Here is a 24,022-nt window from a genome sequence, read left to right as displayed (position 1 = left end):
TAGTTTTAAAATATGTGTTTTTTTACCCTGTTTTTATTATTATTTGTAAATCGCATTGGAATATGTTACTGCGATATCAAATTTTTAAATAAACTTGAAAATGACTGCCAAGGATCCAATTCCTTTGCAAACCTTTCCATCTCTGCTCACTCAAGAGTCAAGGCTCTCTGTTACAACCCACCTGCAATCTCTGCTAAGAGCTTGGTACCTCTTGGATCTGACTCCAACAGATCTCAATCTTTCTGACTCAGTACAAGCCATTATAGATGCTTCAAGAAACCCTTCTGCTCAGCAGTGCTATCAACAGAAGTGGACTTGTTCAGTTCGTGGTGTACCCTCCATCACCAAGATGCTTCCTCCTCGTCTTTCTTTTTAGTGTTGGACTACCTTCTCCATTTATCTAATTCTTGGCTAAAAACCACTTTGGTCAGCGTTCACCTCAGTGCTATTAGTGCTTTTCATCTTCCTGTCAACCAAAAATCTCTGGCCTCTCATCTGCTTGTTTCCAGGTTTATGAAAGGACTTTTCAAATCCAAACATCCAGTCAAACTGCCTCCAGTTGTCTGGGACTTTCTCACCAGTTTGATGAAGCCACTTGAACCTCTGGCATCTATTCATCTTAAGTTTCTCACCTGGAAAGTGATCTTCTTGATTTGGATCACTTCTGCTCATCGAGTGAGTGAACTTCAAACATTAGTCTCTAAGCCATCGTACACAGTATTTCATCATGATAAGGTGGTTCTCCGGACTCATCCTAAATTCTTTCCAAAAGTAGTCTCGGAATTTCACCTTAATCCATTGTGCTTCCAGTCTTCTTCCCAAAGCCTCATTCTCATCCTGGGGAAACAGCTGTTCATATATTGGACTGTAAGCGTGTCTTGGCTTACTACATACAATGGACAAAGCCACATAGGATTTCACCTCATAGAAACATGATGGCAGATAAGGGCCAAATGGCCCATATAGAATGCCCATCCACAGTAACCATTATCTCTTTCTCTTTCTGAGCGATCCCACGTGTCTATCCCAGGCCCTCTTGAATAATTCAGACACAGTCTCTGTTTCCACCACCTCTTCCGGGAGACTGTTCCATGCATCTACCACCCTTTCCGTAAAAAAATAATTCCTCAGATTACTCCAGAGCCTATCACCTCTTACTTAATCCTATGCCCTCTCATTGCAGTTTCCTTTCATATCATATCTCCCCTCTCCCGCCTTTCCTCCAAAGTATACAGATTGAGATCTTTAAGTCTGTCCCCATACGCCTTATCATGAAGACCACACACCATTATAGTAGCCTTCCTCTGGACCGACTCCATCCTTTTTATATATTTTTGAAGGTGCGGCCTTCAGAATTGTACACAATATTCTAAATGAGGTCTCACCAGAGTCTTATACAGAGGCATCAATACCTCCTTTTTCCTACTGGCCATACCTCTCCCTATGCAACCTAGCATCCTTCTAGCTTTCGCCATCACCTTTTCAACCTGTTTGACCACCTTAAGATCATCACATACAATCACACCCAAGTCCCACTCTTCCATCATGCACATAAGTTCTTCACCCCCTAAACTGTACCGTTCCCTCTGGTTTTTGAAGCCCAAATGCATTTCTTGGCATTAAATTTTAGCTAAATAAACTAGACTAACCCAAGTGGTGTATACGATCAGAATCACACACTATAAACAGTTATTGTAGGTTCTCATATTTTCAATTATTTATCTTTTTAATTTGTTTTAAACTTTTTTTTATCAAATTCTTATGCACTACTCCATTCAACTGAAAAAAGTGACTGGTACATTACTTAACTCAAAGCAGTGCTTAATCTTAGAAAATGCCGACGCGGCCAGCGTTTCGCGGAGCTGTGTTTTTGTCCGCTGCTTCAGGGCCAAAGTTTAGGCATTCCAGGCTTATTTCATGCCTCTTGAAGAAAACACTTCGCAACACACTCGGCTCCTTCAAGGCACATTCGCAGCTGTAAACTGTAGGTCCTACAGTTTACAGCTGCGAATGTTATTCATGTTATTCACACAATCCGGCGTGTCTACTCTATTGCAGATTTTGATATCATCCGCAAATAGGCAAATCTTACCCGATGAGCTAAGAACGCTAATAGAGATTGGTTACTTACCCAATCAGAGAATAAAGATGTAGATAGGAGTATGGTATGTGTTATGCCATATTCAAAACAAGCATTACAAATCAGGAAAGTAATTCAGCAACATTGGAATATATTAACATTACATCTGGGATTACAGGACCTCCCAAGATTTGCATACACAAGAAGCAAAAATTTGTCAGCCTGGAGATGGGAAGAGAAAAATGCACCTGGTTTGAACAAGCTTTCTGGATGTTGTTTTTGGTCTTGCTTCTTCTCCTTTCTTCCTATTAGAGAGTGATGGCTTTCAATGATTGTTCCTACTCTGGGCTGGACAGATCTTTTCTCATGTCCCTCAAAGGGAAAAAATGGAGGTTGTGACGGTGAGGCAGGCTGCTCGGCAATACAACCTCAAAGCTACCAGGGGAAAAGAACTTAGCCACAGGGAAAGAGACACAGACAACTGTAAACCTGCTGCCTCAGCTTACAGAACTTAGCAGTGGCCTGCGGGGAGATACAGAGACAGTTGCGAAGCTGCTGGAGGATGAACAACCCCAGCCCAGCACAGATGAAAACCAAAAAGCCCGTGACTTACGCGCCACCAAAGACTGCTTGTGTGGTGCTGAAGGTGGCTGACTGCGGCTGTGCAGGACTCCAGGTAGGAATTGGATTGGTGGTGATGGGACAGGCGAAAGGCCTGAGCTAAGATTGGGTGGACCTCGGCAGTCCTCTTCGACATCGATTAAAATCATAGCAGCACACCGGCAGGTCCCCCTGAAGTCTTTTGAGCTCAATGCATGTGGCTACTAGCAGTAGTCTTGCAAGGCTCCATGGCAGCCCACAAAGACTGCTGCTGGAAGTCTCAGCAGCCATTTTAATCACGGAAAGAACATGGGCAAGAGCGAGTTGGGTGAAGTCAGACTCTGAAAAGTAGTTACTTATTTTTCAGAGTTGTCACAGGTAGTAAAATGAGAAAGATATCATCTGAGAAATATGGTTGGAAAGCGACAGGTTGCAGTCAAGAAGTATTCCTAGGTTGCGCGCTTGGTATTTTGCAATTGTGGTAGTCAAGTCCCAGTGCAGCAAGGGACGGGTGCGGTTGCAGCGTTCTTTGTGCATCCAAAGGAGTTCTGTTTTGGAGGCATTTATTTGTAATTTGTTGATTGTCATCCAGTTTTTGATTTCAGAGAGACAGTTTAGGAGTTTCGCAATCTAGGCTTCACAGGCTTCTTTTAGTGGTAGGTACAGTTGTATGTCATCCGTGAAGGAGTGAATCTGTATTTGATATTTGCGGGCTATGTCTAGGCAAGTTTAACATAGAGATTGAATAATAGGTGGGACAGCTGAGCCCCCTGCGGAACACTGTATTTGATCAGTTTTGGTTCTGATAGTGCGTCGTTGAGCAGAACGCTTTGGGATCTGTTATTCGGGAAGGAGGTGAACCATGGTAGCGCAATGTCTCGGATCCCAATTTTAGAGAGCCATGCAATGAGGAGAGGATGATCAATAGTGCTGAACATCGAGCTGAGATCCAGCAGCACCAGAAGGACATCATTACCCTTATCCATGAGTTTCCAGCAGTCTTCAATTATGTCAAGAATGATGGTTTCAGTACTATGCAATTTCCTGAATCCCGATTGGAAGGTGGATAGGGCTCCTTGTTCATCGATGAAGGAGTGTAATTGGTTTAACACTGTTTTTTCCAGGATCTTGGAGATGAATGTAGGTTGGAGACAGGTCTGAAGTTGCTGGGCATGTTAGGGTCAAGCGTTAGTTTTTTCAAGATCGGTCTGATGACCGCTGACTTTGTAACCGGTACTGTGGTCTACTCGGGACTCAACAGCACCCCTCAGTGGTTACAAGAAATAATAGCACTTGCGTGTGACCCGGACTGGAGTCACCCTGCAGGCTTGGACTGACACCAATAGAAAATCAAAAACCACAATGTTCCAAAAAGATTCTAAATCAGAATGCCTCAGGTTTATTCTTTCCAAACATAAAAAATCAGGAAAATCATGAATCCCAACAAACAGGTAAATAAACCATAAATCTTCAAGCAGTCCAAAATCAAAAGAAAGAGCAACAAAACAGTTCAAATATAAAGTTCAGCTGCTTTCCTTATTTCACCCCTCTGAGGTTTAGTCTCACCTCAGAACTCAAGGCAACCTGCTCCCAAACAGGTTATACAGTGTAGTACAAAATAGAGTTCAAGTCACTGGATTCACTGTACACAGTGCTCCTATAGTGAAGCCTCTGGCAGCCCTACACTAAACTGCCAGGCAAAGGAGAGTGTCACAGGTTTGCATTCACTTAGCTACCATATAGCCTACAAAAATGCCCTCCCAGGTAACAGCAAACCTCTCCCAAAACTGACACCTTCAGCTTCAAAAACAAAACAAAAGAAAAACAAAGCAAAATCCCAAAAGGAACAGTTTCAGCACACAGTCACTTTCAATCACAAGGAGCTGAAAACACACTCACTGTTTCTGCCAATTAGGACTTGCAGCTGATGGAAAGACCAACCTCCATGGCTTCTTCACAAGGACTCATTTCCTCAGGTAGGTTGTCAAGTTCCATGGGAAGATCAGCATCAAAATAGACTTCCTCCAGCATTTCTCCGGCCTCCTGCACCTCCATAGGTGAGGTTGTATCGTCCCTGCTTGGCCCGAGGAGACTCTCAGGGAGGAAAGGTCTGAACCTTCTCCCTAGCCTGCCTGTCTGCTTGCTCTCAGCTGCTGGTTTTTGTACTCCAGGGGCACGCCCTATTCTACCTGAGTCAGCAGACCTGCCTGGGGCTCTTGGGCTCCTCCTGTGATGACCTAGATAGTGCTCATCCAGGAGATCCTGGGAGATTTCAGGCTCCCCCTGGTGGTTAACCTGAAAATCATCCCTAGAACAATCCTTGTCCATTCCCTTCCGGGTTTTCTTTTGTGTCTTAGCAGGAACTTTATCTGGAACCAGGTCGGGCACGATGCCTGTCTGGTTACAACTTCCAGTTTGTGGGCATTACGCCTGTTTGTAGAGATGTGATGATGAAAGGAAGGATGGAGTCTACAAAAGCATCTTTCACCACCACTAGGAGGCGTGGTGGATAGGGGATCCAGGTTGGAGCCGGAGGGGTGAATAGTGTCTATTATCTTGGCGATGTTGTTGCAGGAGATAGTTATAGAGCAACTGCAACATATACCATACTAGCAGTAATTTCTACGAGTTGCACAACTACTTAGGAAAGACAGCATTACAGTGGGTGCTAGAACACTGATTAGAAAACTAACAAGTCAGATTAGTACAGATTAATTGTGCAGTCAATGCTAATAGAAAGCTATGTCTCTCTCACATATGCAGAACACAGACACTTCAAAAAATCCATCAAGTCCTCATTAACAGAGAAGTTATTACACACTAAATTAAAAAAAAAAGCATGAAGAAACAAGGATTATCTCTCCTATTACTAATATAAACTGACTTTTTCAAAGCTAAGATAGAGGTTTTTACTGCAGGCCGGCAAGATAAATGCTCTGACACTCATAGAATTCTCTCTCTCTCCCCCTCCATCCCACTTCCATCCATTTTCCTGTCCTCTTACCTCCATGCTACTGCTACTCTCTTGAAACAGCAGCAATGGTAGCAAATTGAAATCCAGCCATCGTGGGACCTTCTTGGGGCAGAGCTGGCAGCTGTGGGTACCCACAGCTGCCAGCTCTGCCCCAGAACTAGAAGTGATATCAGAAGGGGCGGACTAGCAGCTACGAGTAGGTGCAGGAAGGTCCCACGATGGCTAGGTTTCAGTTTCCTGCTTCTGCTCCTGGTTTAGGAAAGCAGTGGCTACAGTGCAGAGCCAGAGGTCTCAATGTGCCAGCTTCCTTGCAGCTTAGGAGGGAAGAGTGCCTACTGCCCACCCTCAAAGCACCTAGTTAGAGAACTGACCCCTTAATGCACAATTACTGCAAAGAGTCACTACAATGCAAAGATTAGAATGAATTCTCTTTAGCGTTGATATGATCACACAATCAATGGCCATCATCAAGCCTTATACTCTGATGCTTACACACCAATTTTGGAGCCATTTTCAATTTGCAATAACCATGCATAAAATAATTTATTAAAAATATGCTAAGCATATGGAAACAAGAAAGCGGCAACACTCTATAGTATTCTATGAGAACTTGAAAGAGAAGAGGCAATCTCCTTTGATGATATTTGGACTGAAGCATTGAATCTAAAACCTGAAGTAAAGCACAGTTACTTACCGTAACAGGTGTTATCCAGGGACAGCAGGCATATATTCTCACATGTGGGTGACGTCATCTACGGAGCCCCGATGCGGAAGCATTTTCAAGCAAACTTGATTGAAGATTTAAGTTTGCTCTGCTGCTCCACGCATGCGTGCCTTCCTGCTCCACTAGGGGGTGCATCCCCTCGTGGTCTCCAGTTCACTTAACTAGCCAAGAAGCCAACCTCGGGGAGGTGGGTGGGTTGTGAGAATATATGCCTGCTGTCCCTGGATAACACCTGTTACGGTAAGTAACTGTGCTTTATCCCAGGACAAGCAGGCATGATATTCTCACATGTGGGTGACCTCCAAGCTTACTGAAGAGGGATGGAGGGAAGTTGGCAATTTAAGCAAATAGATTTCGCAATACCGATTGGCCGAACCGGCCATCGCTTCTGGACAGGGAGTCCAGACAGTAGTGGAAGGTGAAGGTATGAACCGAAGACCACGTGGCAGCCTTGCAGATTTCCTCGATAGGTGTGGACCTGAGGAAGGCTACGGAGGCTGCCATCGCTCGGACTTTGTGTCCCGTTACTCGACCATGCAGCGCGAGACCAGTCTGAGCGTAGCAAAAGGAGATGCAATCGGCCAACCAGTTGGATAAGGTGCGTTTGGAAACTGGGTGGCCTAACCGGTTTGGGTCGAAGGACAGAAACAGTTGTGGGACTTTCCGGTGTGGCTGAGTGCGTTGGAGGTAAAAGGCCAACGCTCTTTTGCAGTCAAGAGTGTGGAGCGCCACTTCTCCTGGGTGAGAGTGGGGCTTGGGAAAAAACACGGGTAAGACGATGGACTGATTTAGATGGAAATCAGACACTACTTTAGGTAGGAACTTTGGATGGGTGCGGAGTACCACCTTGTCGTGATGGAATACCGTGAAGGGTGGGTCCGCTACCAGCGCTTGTAGCTCACTAACCCGCCGTGCGGACGTGAGCGCGAGTAAGAAAATTACCTTCCAAGTGAGGAATTTTGGATGGCATTTGTCTAATGGCTCAAATGGAGGTTTCATTAGTTGAGCCAGAACCACGTTAAGGTCCCAAACCACCGGGGGAGGTTTGAGAGGGGGGTGGACGTTTAGCAGACCCTTCATGAAGCGAGTGACTAAGGGATGGAGCGAGAGGGCTTTCCCTTCCAGGGGCTGATGAAAGGCCGCAATTGCACTGAGGTGTACTCGAATGGAGTTGGTCTTTAGGCCGGAATGAGATAGTTGAAGTAGGTAGTCAAGGACCAGGGGGACGGGGACCGACACCGGGTCCTGGCTGTGGGAGGAGCACCAGGTTGAGAATCTGGTCCACTTTTGTGAGTAGCAGGTTCTCGTTGAGGTTTTTCTGGAGGCCTCCAATATCTCCTTGACTGATTGAGACACGGGGAGAGCAGTCAGGGGGAGAGAAACCAAGCATTCAGATGAAGAGACTGAAGATTGGGATGTAACAGTGAACCCTGACCCTGTGACAGTAGAGAGGGAAACAGAGGCAGAGGCAGTGGATCTCTGACACTGAGTTGAAGTAGCAGGGAAAACCACGGCTGGCGTGGCCAGCGAGGGGCAATCAGGATCAGGGTGGCTTGTACTGTTTTCAGGTGGACAAGCGTCCGCAGTATCAGAGGAAACAGCGGGAACGCGTACAAGAACCTTCCCTCCCAGTTGAGGAGGAAGGCGTCGGCCTCGAGCCGGTCCGGGGAGTATATCCGGGAGCAGAAGAGAGGTAGCTTGTGATTGTGAGGGGACGCGAACAGGTCTATTTGAGGCGTCCCCCACCGTTCGAACACTCCTCGTAGTGCCTGAGAGTGTAGTGACCACTCGTGTGGCTGGAGGAGGCGGCTGAGTCTGTCCGCCAGGCAGTTTTGTTCTCCTTGTATGTATACCGCCCGAAGGAAGGTGTTGTTGGAGATTGCCCATTTCCAGAGGCGCAGGGCTTCCCGACAAAGGGGCCAAGACCCTGTGCCCCCTTGTTTGTTTATGTAGTACATCGCTACCTGGTTGTCGGTTCGTATGAGAACCACTCGGTTGCGGAGCAGATGTTGAAAGGCTACAGTTGCGAGGTAGATGGCCCGAAGTTCTAGCACGTTGATGTGGCAGTGACGGTCTTGTGCTGACCACATTCCTTGGGTGCGTAGGCCGTCCAGATGGGTTCCCCAAGCGTACTCCGACGAGTCCGTGGTGAGTACCTTGCTGTGGGGTGGGGTGAGGAAGAGCAAACCTTTGGAAAGATTTGAAGAGTCGGCCCACCAGCGGAGCGATCGTTGCAATGAAGGAGTCACTGTCACGGAGCGGTCGATCGGGTCCCGGTCTTGACGCCATTGAGACGCCAGGGTCCATTGAGGGATTCTCAGATGGAGGCGGGCGAAGGGTGTGACATGGACGGTGGAGGCCATGTGGCCCAGGAGGGTCATCATCTGTCGAGCTGATACTGAGGTCAGCCGAGAGATCCTTCGGCTCAGACTTACTAACGCCTCCAGGCGCGGAGGGGGGAGGAAGGAACGGAGGCGAACCGTGTCCAGCGTGGCCCCGATGAACTGTAGGGACTGCGAGGGGCGTAGTTGAGATTTTGGGAAGTTTATTTCGAACCCCAGACTTTGTAGGTAGGTAATAGTCTGTTGGGTCGCTGAGATAACCCCTTCCTTGGACGGGGCTTTGATTAGCCAGTCGTCCAGGTAGGGGAATACCTGGAGGCCCTGGGAACGTAAGGTTGCTGCTACCACCACGAGGCACTTGGTGAAGACCCGAGGTGATGATGCTAGTCCGAAGGGGAGGACTCGGTATTGTAGGTGCCAGTCCCCTACCTGGAAACGCAAGAACTTGCGGTGAGCGGGGTGCACTGGGACATGTGTGTACGCCTCCTTGAGATCGAGGGAGCAGAGCCAGTCGCCCTCGTCGATCAGGGGGTAGAGTGTTGGTAGTGAGAGCATCCGAAACTTTTCCCGTACCAGGAATTTGTTGAGGCGTCTCAAGTCTAGTATTGGGCGTAGGTCTCCCGTTTTTTTCGGTACCAGGAAGTAACGGGAGTAGAAGCCCTTCCCCCGTTGGTCGGGGGGGACCTTCTCCACTGCTCTCAGGCGGAGCAGGTCTCGAGCCTCGGAGAGGAGTAGAGGTAGCTGAGTCCGGTTGGGAGGGCAATTCCTTGGTGGATTGTCTGGGGGAATGGCCCGAAAGTTGAGAGAGTACCCTGATGAGATCACGCCAAGGACCCATGCGTCCGACGTGATTTGTTCCCAGCGAGGGTAAAAGGCTTTGAGTCGACCCCCGATGGGAAGGAGGCCTGGGACTATGGCGGAGGGGGCCCGCCCCCTTCCGCGTGTCCCGTCAAAAGGACGGGGATGGTTTGGTGTTCGCGGGTGGTTGAGACTTGGGCATGGCCCTGTGGTGGGTTTGCGGACGTCTGGGTGGGGGCCGCGAGAAAGCAGGGGTGGACTTTTGTGGGTAGCGGCGCGGAGGGGCCCTGTATGGCCTGGACGCTGGCGGTTTGGGCTTTTGCCGGACAAGGGAGGCAAACGAGCGTTCATGTTCGGAGAGGCGTTTTGTCGCCGCCTCGATAGTGTCATCGAACAATTCCTTTCCCACGCAGGGGAGGTTAGCCAACCTGTAAGTTGGGGTCCTGTAAGTTGGGGTCCATGTCGACCAGGCGCAGCCAAGCTAGTCGGCGCATGGCGATAGCGAAGGCTGCTTCTCTGGAGGAGAGTTCGAAGCCATCGTAGGCCGCGTGGAATAGATGAAGGCGCAGGTTGGAGAGGGACTCTAAGAGCAGGCCGAACGTTCCCTGTCGGGAGGCCGGTAGGTCAATCTCAAAGGCTCTCAATAGTCCAATGAGGTGTTTGAGGTATGATGTGAAGGTGAAAGTGTAGCTTTGCACCCTAGAGGCCATCATTGCGTTTTGGTATAGCCTCCTGCCGAACTTGTCCAGGGTTCGGCCTTCTCGGCCTGGGGGGACCGCTGCTGAGACCCGGGACGGGTGAGCCTTTTTCAAGGAGGATTCTACTAGCAGCGATTGGTGGGAGAGCTGTGGTTGCTCGAATCCCGGGTAAGGTACTGTGCGGTACTTGGCCTCCATTTTGGAGGGTACGGCCGTGACCATGTAGGGGGTCTCCAGGTTCCTGAAGAAGGCCTGTTGGAGTACCGGGTTAGGTGGTAAGCGAAGGGACTCTCTGGGCAGTGATGGCATATCCAGCTCCGCCAGGTATTCCTTAGAGTATCTGGAGTCGGACTGGAGGTCTAAGTCCAATGCGTGGCCCATGTCTTGGACAAAGCGAGTGAAGGATGGGCGAGATGTCCCCGGGGCCCCGTGCGGGGTCGGGGAACGAGACCTTCGTCGGTTGGAGAAGGATAAGGAGGCTTCCCTCGAGTATCGAGGTTCATGCTCTGATCCATGCTCCGAGATTGGGGAAGCACTGTGAGAGTGTTCCGGGGTTGTCGATCTTCGGCGTCTCGAGGAGCCCCTCGGAGACGATGCCGGGGTTAGGGGTACCGATCGATGTCGGATTGGTGACCTTGATCCGGATTCCCTCGGAGAATGCGTCCGAGGGGGAGTTCGGAGGATGCGCGGGTTGGAGAGTGATAACTCAGCCACCCTTAGTGGTCCCGTACGAGGTGTGGGAGAACGGCCTCGTAGAGTTGGTGAACCTCGTGCCCTCTTGGAGGTACGGCGGTTCGAGGTTTCTGTAGTTCTAACCCGACGTTTTGCCCCTCTGCGGTCTGCGGAGGGGGAACGTCTCGGGCGTCTCGGCGAGGAGTCCGAGGAGGATGGGATGCGGCGAGGGTTGCGCACCTTTCCTCGAGGTTGTTCGGTGTGAGGCTCAGGCTGGTCTGGCACATTCGAGGTCGAGGCCGATTGAAACTGGGCCATTGCAGCGGACAGCTCCGACGTGATCATCGCTCGGAGTAGGTCCTGGAAGACGGGCACGGACAGCATTGACGGCATGTCCACTGCCTCGGTGCGCTCCACCGGGGGCGACCTCGTATTAGAGTATTCCCGTGTGGTGGAGGCACGGCCCGAAGGCTTGGAGGGCTTAGGCGGGGCTGTAAGCATGGGGCTTCCGCCATGCGTCGCCGCTGTCCCCGAGGTTGGCTTCTTCGCTGTTACAGAACCTGAAGAGGGAAGAGGGGACTTACCCGGAGCCGAGGCTTTTTGTTGTCCCGAGGACTTCGGGGTCGAGTCTCGAGGCGATGCTGAGGTTTCCGGGGCCGAGGTCAAGGCCGGGGCCGAGGCCGGGGCCGACCTCGAGGCCGAGGTGGAGGGTTGGTCCGGGGTGAAGAGATCCGCCATGCGGGCTTTTCTTCGGCGGAGGGCCCGGTTTTGGAAAATAGCGCACTGGGGGCAGGAGTCGGTTGGATGAGCCGCCCCCAGACAGAGGATGCACCGGCGATGCGGATCTGTGAGAGAAAGAAGCCGCTCGCACCGGGTGCACTTTTTAAATCCGGTCAGAGGCCGGGACATTAAATCGAAAGTAGCCGCGGCTCGATTAGCCACGCGGCCACGGGGACCCGGAAGCCTCCGGGTCGTCGAAAACGAAGCAGGAATCAAGTAAAAGAGTAAAGAATTCGCGCACAGCGACTTAATCGTGAAAAAACAAGAAAAAATCGCGGTGCTAGAAGGCAGTTGGGGCAGAGCCTGAAAAACACGTCTTCTAGGCTCGCGGAAAATTTTGAACTGGAGACCACGAGGGGATGCACCCCCTAGTGGAGCAGGAAGGCACGCATGCGTGGAGCAGCAGAGCAAACTTAAATCTTCAATCAAGTTTGCTTGAAAATGCTTCCGCATCGGGGCTCCGTAGATGACGTCACCCACATGTGAGAATATCATGCCTGCTTGTCCTGGGATAATAAATTGGTCTTCTTCAGCCTGACCTACTATGTCAGCATCTATTTGTCAATGTACGTACTTCATTATGCATAAGGCCTGCCAGTCTCCTACTAAAATAGCCAAGTGTTTACATTCATCCTCTGCAGAGCTTTGTTGGTCTTGCCTTCAGCAACCTGGAACTTTCCTACATCTCCTTTTTGCATGTCCTAATCTTCAAATTTACTGATTGGACATATGGACAAGAATTCTCTCTATAATTCACTTGAACAACAATCTGCCTATGTCTTATAAATCCATCATACTGTGTTCTTCAAACCCAGATATCTCTATACTACCACCATTCAAAAATATTTTTGATATTATGGTTGCTTTAGCTACTCATCATATTCTCTACAATTGAAAAGAAAACTCTAAACAACTTCTATGAATGGTGGAATCATCTTTGCACCATCAGAAAATACGAAGAAATAATAGCATTTAAACAAAATAACATCTCCAGCTTTACTAGGACTTGGGCTCCTCTTGATGCATTCCGTAAGGCTTTAAAAGTCAACTTCATCTGACTCCTTATATCTCTGATCTATGAGTTTGCAGCTTAACAATGTATTGATATTGTTTTCTGTATTTATCATTTTGCTGTATATTTCTTGAAAACTTTCAATAAAATGTTGATACTAAAAAAAAATATGCTAGACACACTATTCTTGAAATCATTATGAGGATTGTGCAACAAATGTATTTTGATACTGAAGAGTCTCTTCATATTTTATACTCCTTTACATGACCCTGTCATGTTATATAGGAAACAAATCCATTGAGAGGGCACTTGAGAAAATTATCTCAAGTGTCCTCTCTAGGTGTCTGTATTGTGGGGCTACACTTGGAAAGAATCAGCAGATCATTCTGGACATTATGCAGTTAGTTAATTATCAAATTCAATTACCTGCATATCTGCCATATTCCATCCACAATTCTAAAAACAAAGAGAAAACAGCAATCAGAAAGGAGGGATAAATAATGCAGTTGAAGCAGGCCATTCAATAAGGGTTCCCTGATTGGCAAAATTTAAAGGATCAGTATAGCTTGCCGGGTCTATGCTTCCGGACAGATTTGCTAGGGCATCAGGCAGCCAAGTGGTATAAATTAATATCTGAATTTTTGAATAAGAAACCAAAAACTGGTCTTAAAGACATTTGGAGCATTGAGATAAAGCAGCAGATTTCTGCGTCTGTGGCCACAAATTTGGACTGGGAGGATGAGATGTACAGTGTCAGCATCTATGAGACAAACATGTTTTTTTTTTTGTTGCATAGTTTTTGGACCCCTGTTAGATTACAAAAGCTAGATAGTTCAAAATCTAATAGATGTTGGCACTATCATCTGGACGTAGGGACACTGGATCATCTGTTGTTCTATTGCCCTTTGATACTCAAATTTTGGAAGTTTGTATGGGGACATATTCATTTGATTTTGGAGAGTGCGGTTCTGCTGTTGTATGAAGCGGTAATCTGTGGGATGTTGTTATTTCCTACTCCTCCAGTAGATAGACATACGAGCAGATTACTGGGTATAATGACTGGGGTAGCCATGCAAATGGTCACTAAAAATTGGAAGAATTTTGATGATTAAATTTCACTTTTTGGAATTCATTATGTTTGTGTTATAAGTACGAAAAATGAATTCTGAACAAGCAGGAAATAATTTACTATTTGCACTGATGTGGGGTCCATTGACCAATTTTATCAATTCTAATTAAATGGTTTATTTCCCTATTTCTGGTTTGATTTGCACATCCGGTGGGGAGGATATTAAATTAGGATTTGCTTATTAATTACAAGTATATATGTATTGTTGTATGGTTTTATTGAATACTTTGGAATCAGAGTGGGTGGGAGGGGGGTGGAAATGTTTTCTCATGTATTTATGGATGGATGTTAGTGATGTTTTTCAAATTATTTGTATGTATTCTTTTATGCACTGTTTTTAGATTGAATAATTAATAAAATATTTAAATAAAAAAATAACGTAAAGAAAAAAAAAGTCTACGGATAACAGTGTGAACCATTTCAAATACGTACATTTGCCTTAATATACAAAACGAAAGCATACACATTCACTTTGAACCTCTGCATTTGACTTTGTGCAAAACACACAGATGAAAATATACACATTTCTGGGACACTTCCAGCATACATAGCTAAAAGAAAGCAAGTTGTGAAACATCACATATTCTTTTATGACCAAAGGAGGGTGCTTTCATTGTCAATTTAATGGCTTTGAAAAAAGCCTTAGAATTGTCACTGGTCCCTATTTACTGATTCCCATCCCAGAAGCTGAACCTGGACTGACTTTATACTTTGTTACCCTTTTTAAAGCTGATGCATATATATTAGGATAAAATCAGTCTTAATCTGATAAGAATTTGTGGTAACTGCATTATTCATCGTGAAAGCAGGACTTTAGAACAAGATTACCTCCTCTAGTTTCCTTGTGGTCATTTCTATAAAACTGTACTCTCACATACTGAGATACCACTGTTCATTGAACAATAGGGTTGGACCCTGACTCCAAGTCATAAAGAACAGGTTAACCCAGGCCTGCTTTTACTGTATGGTATGCATTAACCTATAGAACCTGATATCCAGAAGGACTTCAATGTGCAAGAGAATCTCCTGGTAGTGCAGCTGAATATCTCCTCTGACTGTCGCACCACTGTCCAGGGGGATTGGGGAACTCCCAGAAGTTATGCAGACACTAGCAATATTTAGAACTACTTAAATAGCAGTCCTAACTTTGCCTGGTTTAATTCTGCAGGTATAGCAATGAATATAATTTAAATCAATTTGGTTTTAGATCAAATCATTGTACTGAGATTTCTGATTTCTTTATTGGACTCAATAAGAAAAGGATTTGACAAAATTGATTGATTTCTTCTAGTCACCTTAGATATACAGTATTGGCAGCAAACGATACTGCTGACCATGGAATCTTAATTAGTCAATTAGAATCCATATGTCTGAGCAGATCAGTACTTCAATGGTTTAACTCCTACTTAAAGAACAAAAAATATTTGTAATACAAAAGATGGTTTAAGTTCAGTTACGCTCAATTGTCCTATTTTATTATTAATGTTGATGTATGTCCTCTTTAATTATGAGTGTTCTGATTGCTAGCCGCCAACTGTGGAGATTGTGTAGGTTAGAAAGTGCTGTAAACAGATAAATACTCAGCCGCATAACTTCCGGGTGCCACCACTCAAGTGGGCTAAAGCTTGGCAGTTAAGCTTTAATGCAAAGAAATGCAGAGTGGATTTCTGCACCCAAAATGCATCAAAGGAGCTATATACAGTACAATAGGAGGAGAGAAGCTGATATGCATAGCACAGAAGAGGAATATTGGGGTAATAGTGTCTGAGGGCCAGGTGCACTAAAGTCAGCAATCATCTAACAATACTCACTAACCAGTTCTGACTGGTTTAGCAACGATCAAATTTACCAACCAGATGCAGAAAATGGCTCACTATGTAGTTTTCCAGATGATCGCTCATTCTCTGATCTGACCATGCAAATAAGCACATTAATATTACATTACATTACATTAGGGATTTCTATTCCGCCATTACCTTGCGGTTCAAGGCGGATTACAAAAGGTTAATTTAAAAAAAAAAACAGAGTTACAATGATTAGCAAGAGAGGTAAGTTGTAGATCTTATAAACATTTAGCGGGTTGTTGAGGGTGAGGTGGTTTGTAAAAGAGTTAATAGGTGGTCATAGTGGAAGTTCTTTTGTTATTATTAGTGCAGTAATGGGTAGATCAAATGTCAGTTTTAGAGTTACTAAACGGTCGTGATGTTATTGCTGCTTCAGGAATTTCTTGAAGAGTGTGGTTTTTATTTCTTTTCTGAACGTCCTATAGTCTGGGGTGGTCATCAAGAGGTTGGAGATCTATAAACTATGTAAACTAGCAGAGTGACTGATGCTCTGACATGGCTTCCCAATGCACAAAAAAAGTGATCACTCTTCACGATCCAAAAAAAGCACTTCCTCCCTCCCGATGCTGCTGCTCGACACTGATGCTGGTCCTCCGTCCTCAAGGTAGCTGGCCTATGAAGTTGCATCCTGTTGGGATCGCAAAGAGGAAATTGGCTAGGTTGGTAGGAATGCCCCAACAAAAGTGAGTCAAGGTTACCTTATGGCTCCAGAAAAAGGATGATGGATTGAGACATTCGCATCCATTGAAAACCTCTGTTCACCATTTTTTAGTAGACATCATAAAAGAATTGAACTTGGAGGTTCAGCCCTCCACATCTCAATGTACCATCATAAGTCATTCTAATACTCTGACATCCTTCTTTCCTTCACATCCAGACATCTCTGCTCTGGTTACTGAGCACTGGGAGACTTCTGAAAGTTTCTTTAAGCTAAAACAATGGCTAAGCTTTATCCTATGACACCAGATTTTCAGCAGCTTTTTGAACCATTGCCCGTTGTATCGGGCAATGGTGCGCCCGCACCTGGAGTACTGTGTTCAGTATTGGTCACCGCACCTTAAGAAGGATATGGCAATACTTGAGAGGGTCCAGAGGAGAGCGACACGAATGATTAAGGGCATGGAAAACCTTTCATACACAGAAAGACTGGAGAAGCTGGAGCTCTTCTCCCTGGAAAAGCGGAGACTCAGAGGAGACATGATAGAGACCTACAAGATCATGAAGGGCATAGAGAGAGTGGAGAGAGACAGATTCTTCAAACTTTCAAAACATAAAAGAACAAGAGGGCATTCGGAAAAATTGGAAGGGGATAGATTCAAAACAAATGCTAGGAAGTTTTTCTTTACTCAGCGGGTGGTGGACACTTGGAATGCGCTTCCAGAGGATGTAATAGGGCAGAGTACGGTACTGGGGTTTAAGAAAGGATTGGACAATTTCCTGTTGGAAAAGGGGATAGAGGGGTATAGATAGAGGATTATTATGCAGGTCCTGGACCTGTTGGGCCGCCGCATGAGCGGACTGCTGGGCACGATGAACCTCAGGTCTGACCCGGCAGAGGCATTGCTTATGTATCTTATGTATCTTATGTAACAGCCAAAGGTGGATTTGGTGGTGGCTCAGGTGACCAAGCGTACTGCTTTCCCAAGTGAATGCTGAGTGATGCTAAAAGATTCTCAGGACTGCTGGGTGGATTTGGTCTTAAAGAAGTTTTTTGAAGTGCTTCTTTTGCAGCACGTGTTTGCCACATGAGGTTGCATTGAGATCCTTTTAAGGAGGACAACGCCTGACCCCAGCTGGTCCTTGACGGGTCACTGATGCCTTATATAACCTTATTAGGATTCTAGGCAAAGCTTGCAAAACGCTCTGGATTTGCCACTGAGCTGGTGACTCTGCCTCTTAGGCAACTCTCAGGAGACTCTCTTTTAAGGGTCAAATACTTTTTGGCATAGGGTTAGATGACCTTATGGCCAGTGTTTCAGACCGCCGTCCTAAATCCCTCCTAGATAGCAGGTCCAGACAGGCCCCGGGAGGAGGTTGCAGTAATTTTCGTCCCTCTCACAGATTTTGCCAAGCTTATACAGACTCATCCAACCAAAAGTATTCCCAGAGCTACAGATAACACTAAAACAACCTTAGACGCCAGCAGGCTTCGGATTCTCGCACCAGCACTGCCTCTAAGAAGTCCCAATGATGTCAGGACTTCCGCCATGCCTCCTTGTATCGGAGGCCAATTTTCTAGAGTTCCTCCAGGAGTGGGAGCCATTCTCTTTAGACCAATTGGTGCTGGACATCATTTGGGAGGGACACAAGATAGACTTCTTTCACATCCCTCCAGATTTGGTTTTTGACTTTCCTGTGGGGAGGCCGGAAAAAGCACTGAAGATTGAAGTGACTCTGCAGTGTTTCTTGGATATTCAGGCTGTAGAACCCGTTCCTTAAAGCAAATTGGGCTCCAGCAGATACTCTTTATACTTCATCATGCCAAAGAAAGACTCAGAAGGCTGGAGATCCATCCTGGATCTCAAATCGGTCAATGCCTTCCTGTGGGTCCCGCACTTTCGCATGGAAATTGCGCGTTCAGTCATAGCAGCAGTTCTTCTGGGAGAATTTCTGGCTTTGCTGGATTTAACAAAGGCTTATCTGCATATGCCTATTTTCCCAGGATACTGGAAGAACCAGAGTTTTCACATTCTTCAGCAGCATTTCCAGTTTATAGCTCTGCCCTTCGGGCTGGTGATGGTCCCCCACACCTTCAAGGGTCACAAAGGAGGTCACTGTGGCCGTTTTGATTCCTAAGGCCAAAGCCTCAAACTGTATCTTATTGTATGGTATGCATTAACCTATAGAACCTGATATCCAGAAGGACTTCAATGTGCAAGAGAATCTCCTGGTAGTGCAGCTGAATATCTCCTCTGACTATCACATCACTGTCCAGGGAGATTGGGGAACTCCCAGAAGTTATGCAGGCACTAGCAACATTTATAACTACTTAACTAGCAGTCCTAACCTTGCCTGGTTTAGTTCTGCAGGTACAGCAATGAATATACTCTGCGATCCTACATATTCTTTAACACCACACCTCCCTCGCTTGAGAGGGAAGTGCACTTTGTAACTTGTGCTACCAAAGAATCCACCTTGGGCTGAGTGAACAGTTGGATACAGCCAAGCCATATTCCTGGAAACTTTAAGGGGCCCTTCAGGAGCATCCCAATGCTCCATAACCAATATATTAATATCAGGATACCACAGAAATGTAGAAAACTAGGCTCTTACTCCACTCATAATAGAGAAGGAAGAAGAATGGACCTTCTGGGAGTCCGAGTTTAACTCCCGAAGAGAATCTGAAATCATATCCAACAGAGCCAAGGGTTTGAATAGATGGAGAATCACGAGATCATCCCCAGATCAAGGGTCAGCATAAGGTCTCATACCTGACTGCGACCCTGCATCCCCTGACAGGGAGGGCATACCCCGAGACATCAGTGACATAGTAAGAGACCCATCCTCATCTTCCTCAGAAAAGTCCCCTAGAGCCTGGCCAACTGCAGCCAATGAGGTAGATGCACTCTGGGAGCCCCTGCCCTCTTGTGTGCTGTCAGAAACACTGACAGACTTCCCTCGGAAGGTTAGTTGCCCTGAAAGGCTCTCCACATCAAATTAATAAATTCTGGAAAAAATGCCATACTAGGCAGTGCTTAGTCTCCTATGGAGAAAACATAGAACATAGAAAACATAGAAGATGACGGCAGAAAATGGCTACAGCCCATCAAGTCTGCCCACTCTGCTTACCCACCCCCTGTCTAAGCCCTAATGACCCAGTTTCCTTATCTTGACCCTCACAGGGATCCCATATAGGTATCCCATTTATTCTTAAAGTCTGGCACGCTGATTGCCTCGACCACCTGCACTGGAAGCTTGTTCCAATGATCAACCACTCTCTATGAAGAAATACTTTCTGGTGTCACCATGAAATTTTCCTCCCCTGAGTTTGAGCGGGTGTCCTCTTGTGGCCGAGGGTCCCTTGAGAAAGAAAATATCATCTTCCACTTCGACACGTCCCGTGAGATACTTATATGTTTCGATCATGTCTCCCCTCTCCCTACGTTCCTCGAGAGTGTAGAGCTGAAATTTGTTCATTCTCTCTTCATACGAGAGACTCTTGAGTCCCGAGATCATCCTGGTGGCCGTACGCTGAACCGATTCAATTCTGCGCACATCTTTACTGTAATGTGGCCTCCAGAACTGCACACAGTATTCCAGATGAGGTCTCACCATGGCCCTGTACAACGGCATAATGACTTCAGGCTTTCGGCTGACAAAACTTCTATTGATACAACCCAATATCTACCTTGCCTTAGATGAAGCCTTCTCCACTTGATTGGCAGTTTTCATGTCTGCACTGATGATTACTCCCAAATTTCGTTCTGCTGAAGTCCTAGTTAAAGTTTCTCCGTTCAAGCAGTACATCCTGCATGGATTTCTGCTTCCGAGGTGCATGACCTTACATTTCTTAGCATTGAAGCCTAGCTGCCATGTTGAGGACCATCTTTCTAATGTAAGCAGGTCCTGCACCATATAATTCTGTAAACCACATTCACTTACTATATTACATAATTTGGCATCATCGGTGAATAGTGTTATTTTACCTTGAAGCCCTTGAGTCAGATCCCCTATGAATATGTTGAAAAGGAGTGGACCCAGCTTATGCCTCTTGGGCACTGCGGACTCCATACTCCTGTGCTTAGGACTGCCATTCCAGGACCCTGAAAGGAATATAACCCCAACCAACAGGCTTCCCGGCTGTTCTTTGGCCCTAGAGATCAAAGGGGTGGCCGCTCCTGTACTCCTTCATGTGCTTTGCGGCACATGGTTCTAGCACAAACCTGGCATGAATTAGGATCAAAAGAGCCTGAAGACTCCATCCCTATCAGTTGTGAGGCAAAACTAGGTGATTTGAAGCTTCTGGAGAACGTTGGAATTTGGGGCAGAAGGCTCAAACAGGGTCTCCCCAGAGGTGGAAGGCACCACATCCGTGCAAACTTCACCCCCCTCGCGGGCCACAGCGCACGTGGAGCATGGCTGCGCATCTGATAGCCATCCTCCACAAACGAGGCATGAATCTGTTCCATCCCGACCTGAGGAGGCCACCTGTGAAGTTTGGAGCAAAAACAAAGCTCCTAACTATAAAAAATATAGTTTTATTCAAATCAGGAAAAATCCAAGATAGCTGCCGTGAGTGCTGATTTTGCATTAAAATAGCCCAGGAAGGAACAGGAATCCCTAAAAAAACCAGCGATTTGGGGATTTTAGAGGTGGGGAGAGGTAGGGCATGCAGGGAAACCACCCCAAACTCCTTTTTAATACTCCTCAAAATTGCTAAAACATGCTGTCAGTCCATTACTCACTGTTCCATTGTGCTGTATGAGAGAAGCTGCAGGCAATGCTGGAACAGCAAGTAGGGAGATCTAAAGCCTTAGGAAGATGGAAAGCTGGATCTAAAATCTTCTGGCTGCCCCACCGTACCAACCACCACGGCCGGTGACCTCCACCACCCTCATATATGTCACGCAAGCACCTGGCGGAGGCATGCAGTCCAGCTCCGAACCCGGTCGTGCCTCAATGGAACCACTCTGCCTCTGCTACACCCACTAGCAGACAAACCTGGGGTAAGCTAGCTCCTGATCCCGGAATCCCGATCTGACTTGCAGGCTGTCCAGGGGGCTTACTGTAGAGCAGAGGACCTCCCCCCCCCCCCGAAACAGACATTTTCCAACAATTCGCGATCTCCCACTACAAGGATGTCCCCGCAGGGAACCTCCACAGCATGAGGGCAAACCCATGAAGGAAAATACTGAAAACTATCAAAAGAAACACGAGCAGAAGAGATAAAGCTCCTACAGGCTGGCTTGTAGGAAAGCAAGACTGGTGTCCAAGAGGCATGCTCCAGGTTATGCTATCAGAGGGAGGAGTTAAGACTTCAATCATCTGAGGCTTCCTACAGTGCTTGGTAGCAGGGGATGCATAACATACTAGTCCCAGAATAAAGGGGGATTGTACAAAAATATTGTTTTTCACATAAAGCACTACTTCACCCCTTTGGTCTTCCCTATCCTTCCTAAAAATATTATAGCCTGGTATTGTGTGCCCCATGTGGTACAGAAGCAAACACAAGTAGAGACAGCAGAGATTATCAACTGGATCGTTAATTAATTTCTGAGAGTATACGACTGATTCAACATGGCCAGTGTTTTGGCACCAAGTGCCTTCCTTTTCAACCATGTGGTAAGGACTCAGGAAGTTAGGACTGACAAATATCTGGCCTTTATTTTTTCCCCCTAAAGTAGTTAGCAGTTGCTTCCATTTTAACTTGCAACAATCTGTATGTAGAATCCAGCAAATAGAAACGCAGTGGAGATAGAGGACTGGAAGGAAGATGATGATTTGGAGGGAATTATGTGCTGTAGAAGTTACATGTATGCATATGGCAAGAGGTAGAACAGAAATTAACATCATCCAAATAATGCCACAATAGATTTATATGAGAAGTAGTTCTAATCATTGTAGCATAGAGATTAAGGAAATCAACCTTTCAAACTACCTTTCACTTACTTCTCTTGTCCTGATCACAGACATATAAAATCCCTACATACTCATATGCACAGACACCTCTGCTTACTGATAAGAACATAAGAATAGCCTTACTGGGTCAGACCAATCGTCCATCAAGCCCAGTAGCCAATCCAGGTCACTAGTACCTGGCCAAAACCTAAGGTGTAGCAATATTCCATGCTACCAATCCAGGGCAAGCAGTGGCTTTCCCCCTGTCTTTGTCAATAACAGAATATGGACTTTTCCTCCAGGAACTTGTCCAAACCTTTCTTAAAACCTGCTACGCTATCCACTCTTACCACAACCTCTGGCAATGCATTCCAGAGTTTAACTATTCTCTGAGTGAAAAAAATTTCCTCCTATTGGTTTTAAAAGTATTTCCCTGTAACTTCGAGTGTCCCTTAGACTTTGTAAATTTTGACGGGAGTGAAAAATCGATCCACTTGTACCCGTTCTACTCCACTCAGGATTTTGTAGACTTCAATCATATTTCCCCTCAGCCGTCTCTTTTCCAAGCTGAAGAGCCCTAACCGTTTTAGCCTTTCCTCATACAACTCTACCCTCTCATATGGCACAAGGCTCGAATAATGCACACATGCATAGAGGTTAGAAAGAACTCAATGAGATTCTGTGCATACTTTATCCACCTGATTATGTGGTTAGATTGCTTTGAAAATTTATCTTAAATGTTTTCTATATTTTGGGTACGATGGTTTTCTAGTTGACAAACATACTGAATTTTGCTCTTCTAGAACCTATACAGCTACATGCAATGCACAAGCTCTTTTTTAGCAGTTTTACTGAATAAATGTTCATCAATAAGCATAAGATAATGGCATACCTGAAGGATAACATCTCAAAGTAATCAGCTGTGGGACTAATGGAGTACTTTTTATTGCAGCTACCTGGGCTTGGACATTTGTCTGTAAATGTTGAGGGAGGCATTGTGGCACTTTCTGGTTCACTGTTGGAATTGAAGGAGTCACTACTAACAGGATTTTGCCTCCCAACTGAGGTTGCAAAGTCTCTTTTGTCAAAGTTGCATTTGGAGCAGGTATCAATGTACGAGTCATGGGGACAAGTTGCTCTGAAGCAGGATGCTCTACTGGAATTTGACTTTGCACAACAGGGCTTATTTGAATATCCTTTTTGTTTAGAATCGAGACATTCACAGTTGAAGTCTGAGGTGATTCTGCAAAAGATATAGAAAATAATTCTGAAAATTAGGTAAACCCTTTCATCCAAGCTTACTCTTGCAAACTGCATTTTCTGATTCAAAATACTCGTGTTTCTATACAGAATTCTGGTGCAAGAACATAAGAATTGCTACTTCTGGGTCAGACCAGTGGTCCATCATGCCCAGCAGTCCGCTCACGCGGCGGCCCTCTGGTCAAAGACCAGCACCCTAACCGAGACTAGCCCTACCAGCGCCCGTTCTTGTTCAGCAGGAATTTGTCTAATTTTGTCTTGAATCCCTGTCGGGTTTTTAGGATTTCCCCAATGAGTATGCATGAGATCAATTTGCATGCACTGCTTTCATTGTATGCTAATAGATCTCACGCATATACATTGGGGAAATCCTGAAAACCCGACTGGTTTGCGGCCCTCGATGAGGGACTTTGACACCCCTGCACTAGTGTCTGATTTTATTACTCTTGTTGACAAAGAAAATACATTTAACACAAAAAAGAATATATTTACATAGAAACATAATGGCAGATAACGACCAAATGGCCCATCCAATCTGCCCATCCACAGTA

At 46.1% G+C, this 24,022-nt stretch overlaps 1 protein-coding gene across 6 annotated transcripts in view; it reads right to left on the bottom strand.

Annotated features, from left to right (window-relative positions):
* MEFV (MEFV innate immuity regulator, pyrin) overlaps positions 1-24,022 on the bottom strand; it is a 125,157-nt gene that overhangs the window by 16,603 nt on the left and 84,532 nt on the right. For 4 of the 6 annotated variants that reach the window (XM_033947305.1, XM_033947304.1, XM_033947306.1 and 1 more), the window contains 2 exons: positions 23,104-23,454; positions 13,107-13,136 (listed from right to left, as the gene is read on the bottom strand). In XM_033947305.1, coding sequence (XP_033803196.1) covers positions 13,107-13,136; positions 23,104-23,454 — 381 coding nt within the window. The remainder of the gene's footprint in view (positions 1-13,106; positions 13,137-23,103; positions 23,455-24,022) is intronic. The other 2 variants (XM_033947308.1, XM_033947310.1) reach the window with 2 other exon arrangements.

The sequence above is a fragment of the Geotrypetes seraphini genome, chromosome 5 (genome assembly GCF_902459505.1).
Source record: "Geotrypetes seraphini chromosome 5, aGeoSer1.1, whole genome shotgun sequence".
In the NCBI taxonomy this organism is placed as follows: Eukaryota; Metazoa; Chordata; class Amphibia; order Gymnophiona; family Dermophiidae; genus Geotrypetes; species Geotrypetes seraphini.
The sequence above is the reverse complement of the archived record's forward strand: the minus strand, read 5'-3'. Positions and strand labels throughout refer to the sequence as shown.